This window comes from Erigeron canadensis, chromosome 7 (assembly GCF_010389155.1).
Source record: "Erigeron canadensis isolate Cc75 chromosome 7, C_canadensis_v1, whole genome shotgun sequence".
In the NCBI taxonomy this organism is placed as follows: Eukaryota; Viridiplantae; Streptophyta; class Magnoliopsida; order Asterales; family Asteraceae; genus Erigeron; species Erigeron canadensis.
This window is the reverse complement of record NC_057767.1, coordinates 38,373,308-38,377,539: the sequence shown is the minus strand read 5'-3', so window position 1 is coordinate 38,377,539 and position 4,232 is coordinate 38,373,308. Positions and strand designations below refer to the sequence as shown.

The 4,232-nt window shown below is 31.3% G+C and overlaps 1 protein-coding gene across 1 annotated transcript; it reads left to right on the top strand.

The window, feature by feature from the left end:
• The first annotated feature begins 1,322 nt into the window (after positions 1-1,322).
• LOC122607337 (abscisic acid receptor PYL4-like) lies at positions 1,323-2,593 on the top strand. The gene has a single exon (XM_043780292.1). It carries the CDS (start codon positions 1,564-1,566, stop codon positions 2,185-2,187), a length of 624 nt encoding a protein of 207 aa, XP_043636227.1. The 5' UTR covers positions 1,323-1,563; the 3' UTR covers positions 2,188-2,593.
• The last annotated feature ends 1,639 nt before the right edge of the window (positions 2,594-4,232 follow it).

The window sequence follows — 4,232 nt, the reverse complement described above, 5'->3', positions numbered from 1 at the left end:
TCATGTTTCGAACTTCGAAGATAATGGTTTATGACTAATTAATCGGGATTTAAATCTTATCAAGTAAATTTTAATTTTAACATGGTCAAGAAAATAATATTCAAATTAAAGATCGAAAACATAAACCATTTAAATTGCATACATTAAAGCCAAAGGATGAAGTTTTCATCCCCTTTACAAGTTTGTTACGTATATTTATATATTTATATATTTGGATTTTGGATATATATCATGGTATTAATCAATACATAATGATCGACATTTCAACTCATATAAATGAAGTTCACTAATATTGTCCAACAATGCGACATTTTATAGATATCTATATCTATAAATAAAAGGCAATGTTAAAAAGAGCATATTAAAAAAATGCTAGCCTTTACTTTTTAGTTACCCAAAACAGAAACCATATTGGTGGATTGATGGTTGAAGAAAAGTCTCTCAAAGCAAAAATAATGAGTGTAAAAGGAAAAACACAAGATGCGGATGACATGGTATGTATACTTATACAGAATATATATATATATATATATATATACACATTGAGGTAACAAAGTTTAGAGTGGAAAACTCACTATTATACGTAATAAACATTTTGTGAAGTGCATGTGTGCTTTCTAATTACAGTAGCTCGCTTAATCATCATCATAATTATTATTAGTACTTATGCATCAATAATCGATCACAACATAGAAAACTTTAAGGATAACAAAATATACTTGCATGACTAATGAATCTAGCTTAGGCTTGTTTTTGAAGGCAAATCTAGAGTACATTATAGATTCCGCATACTTAATTAATCCAACATTATTAGTTTCGTGATTTGTAGAAAACTAAAAGTTAGACCACTACAATAACCAAACGACTTAAAGATTACTTTTTTAATATTATAATTTCCTGACTTTTAGACACTGTAAGTACCTTAGTCGACACTATTTTAGCCTTGTCGACTTGTTAAATTACTAAAGGCGTATCTTTACATGTTTAATTATCATTTTGCGACTGCATATTATGCTTCGAGATATCCCCATTATCCTATTTAACCTAATGACTTCTTGATCGATTCCAAATCACAAAAAAGCAATAGTTTAAATGACATCACAAAAAGCAATAGTTTAAATGACCATATATTGATAAACACATAACTTTTATGCTAATAACTGAATTTCTAAGGGTCATATTCAACTATCGTATAGTTTGGGGTCTACATCACTATCTTTACATATAAAAAGCATATATAAACAAAGTGCAAGTTGATAAATAGTTAAAAGCAACAGCCCATTTTGATAAGGTCAAGAATGTAACTCCACAAAAAAATTCAAATGTTAATAAAAGGCCATTATTTATGGTCCTTATATTAGGGTTCAACCAACTAGTCAAGTAGCCATATATTTTACTTCCTTCACAATAACCACCGCCCTTCTCATTTATAAGACCATACCACCACACCCCAATTCATTCTAACCCCAATACAACTTTCAGAAATTTCAAGAAAGCCATACTCTAGTACTTGATCTATTCAATAATTTCCCAATAGATCAGGAAACCAAAAGCAAATTGAAAATGCTTTCTAACCCACAAAAATCACCATCTTTTCTACTAGATAGAGTCATAACACCCGCAACAAATACTGGCGGATGTGGTACAAAAGTACCGTTTCAATCCGCTAGTATACAGGTACCGGACTCTGTAGCCCGGTACCACACACAACAGCTGGTTGATCCCAACCAGTGTTGTTCAGCCGTCATCCAACAGATCAACGCACCAATTTCTACCGTTTGGTCCGTTCTCCGTCGTTTTGACAACCCACAAGCATACAAACATTTTGTCAAAAGCTGCCACGTCATCGTCGGTAATGGTGACGTAGGAACATTAAGAGAAATCCATGTCATTTCAGGCTTACCTGCAGCTCGTTCAACCGAACGTCTAGAGATACTAGACGATGAACGCCACGTCATCAGCTTTAGTGTAGTCGACGGTGATCACCGGCTAGCCAACTACCGGTCGGTGACCACCCTCCACCCTACACCGGCCGGAAATGGGACAGTTGTGGTGGAGTCATATGTTGTTGATACACCACCAGGGAATACTAAAGAAGAAACATGTGTGTTTGTTGATACTATTGTGAAATGTAACCTTCAATCTTTAGCTCAGATCGCCGAGACTAAAGTACTTCAGCGAAACTGATTAAGTTCATACACACGTGAAACGTTATATCGAATTTTCAAGATTTATTAAACTTGAAGATACCCATCTTGGAATCAAAGTACAAAATTGTCGTTTTTCAATCGAAGACAGTCAAAAGGGGGTTGATGCTATTGAAGAATCTTAGACCCGATCAATCAAGAAAAACCTTTTATTTTTTATGAAAATTTTGTTGGTGTAGATTTCCATCATCAAAGTTTTTGTGAAACTAATTTCTTTTTTTTTAAGGTTTTATTGATAGATTTGGTTAAGAAGAAGAAGAACATGATGATCAATGTCTATTAATGTTCGATCGGTTTTACATATTATGATGAGAATATGTTTTGTCTTTGATATATGGTTCTTGTTGATTATCACTCATTATAATTAACTTCATTTGTTTTATTAATTCAGTTTCTCTCTTATTTAACGATATACGAGTATATAATTAGCTTTAATCTATTAATGTAAGTTGTAGGATAAAATAATAATAATATTAACAGAAAATGGCCCTGCCTTCCAAAAAAAAAATGGCCTTTCAAAAAAAAAAAAAAAACGAAAATGGCCCCTTTTAATATAATGTTCTAATCCATTACAGAAAATGTTTGTTGCGATCGACAAGAAGTTAATATTTTATTATTAGTTGCGTCTATTTATTTTCATTAATGACATATTATAAGTTTTTAAGTGAGTGGAAAATCGCTGAAATGAGAATTATGAGTTTTTAGGCGTAAAATCTCTAAAATTAAAGCCGCCATCAACTATATATATGAGCCGCAATGCACTAATTAATATGAGTAATAACCAGTGATACGATGTGATATTCGTATGAGTTTGTAATATACGAAATTGGCGGTATGAATATTATTGTTATTGTTAATAACTAATATGGCAATGATGACTAATCTAACTTGTTAGAGACATATCGAGTTTTATCTAAGGTCTTGAGTTCGATCCATAGGGATGATAAGTCTTGCGGTTTTTTTCGCCGAATACTTGTAACGGGTTATGGTTAATATCTCATTGTCTAGGGTATGTGCAATGCTTCATCATTATACGATGAGGTTTTCCAAATGTCGCATACCGTCTAAATATTTGAAAAAGATAATTAATTTGTTTTATAAATGAAAACTCTTGGACATGGAGAAATTGAGATTTAATGCAAAAAGTAACCGGATAAACACTCCAATATATCATCTCGAGATTCTCAAATATGAAATGCAACTACGTTGTATGAAATTTTTATTTACATAATATTAAACAATTTTAAATAATAATAAATTAATTTTTTAACTTACAATTAAAAAGTTTTCATAACTTGCATACGGATTCTTGGATTGCTACGGTTGCCGTTTTTGTACGTTCAACCAGTTGGTTAATTGATCAAATGTAAGGAAATAGGCTATAATTAAGTAAAATTCTTAAAGAATGTGAGTAAACACTAAACAATATATATGGGCATCAGGGCATGTATGTATTACTCGTAATATTTTTTAACTTTTAAATAAATAAATAAATAATTCATCCAATTTCATAGGTCTATAAAACTAAAAAAGTCGATAGGAGGATGTATGGTTGATTTGGATACCAGCAAACCAGCCATTTGAACCAAAATACGAGAGGCAAGTAAATACATAGCGTGTCCGTAGAGAAATTAAAGGGTGTATATATAGTCGTACGTACGTCAGAGTTAAGTTCATCATTAATTAATTGAAACAGCTGCCTTTCTTGCAAGTTGGGTTCTGTGAGATTATACCAACAACTCAATCTTTCCCTATAAACCATCAATCAAAAGGCTTGGTGATAGACAAGGTACGTACGTGCACACCGACACCCATGATTTAAATTTGAGAAACGATTATTTCTCTCTTAGTTATTAGATACATGATGACATGTTAAAAAATCTAGACATAAAATTAAAAAAAAAAATTAATAAATAACATGTCATTTTAAAAAATAGAACATCCAAGTTACTATTCATAAACTAATAAATATATATAATAGATAATAGAATGAGCAGTTATAACTTATATTAAAAAATTGTATTT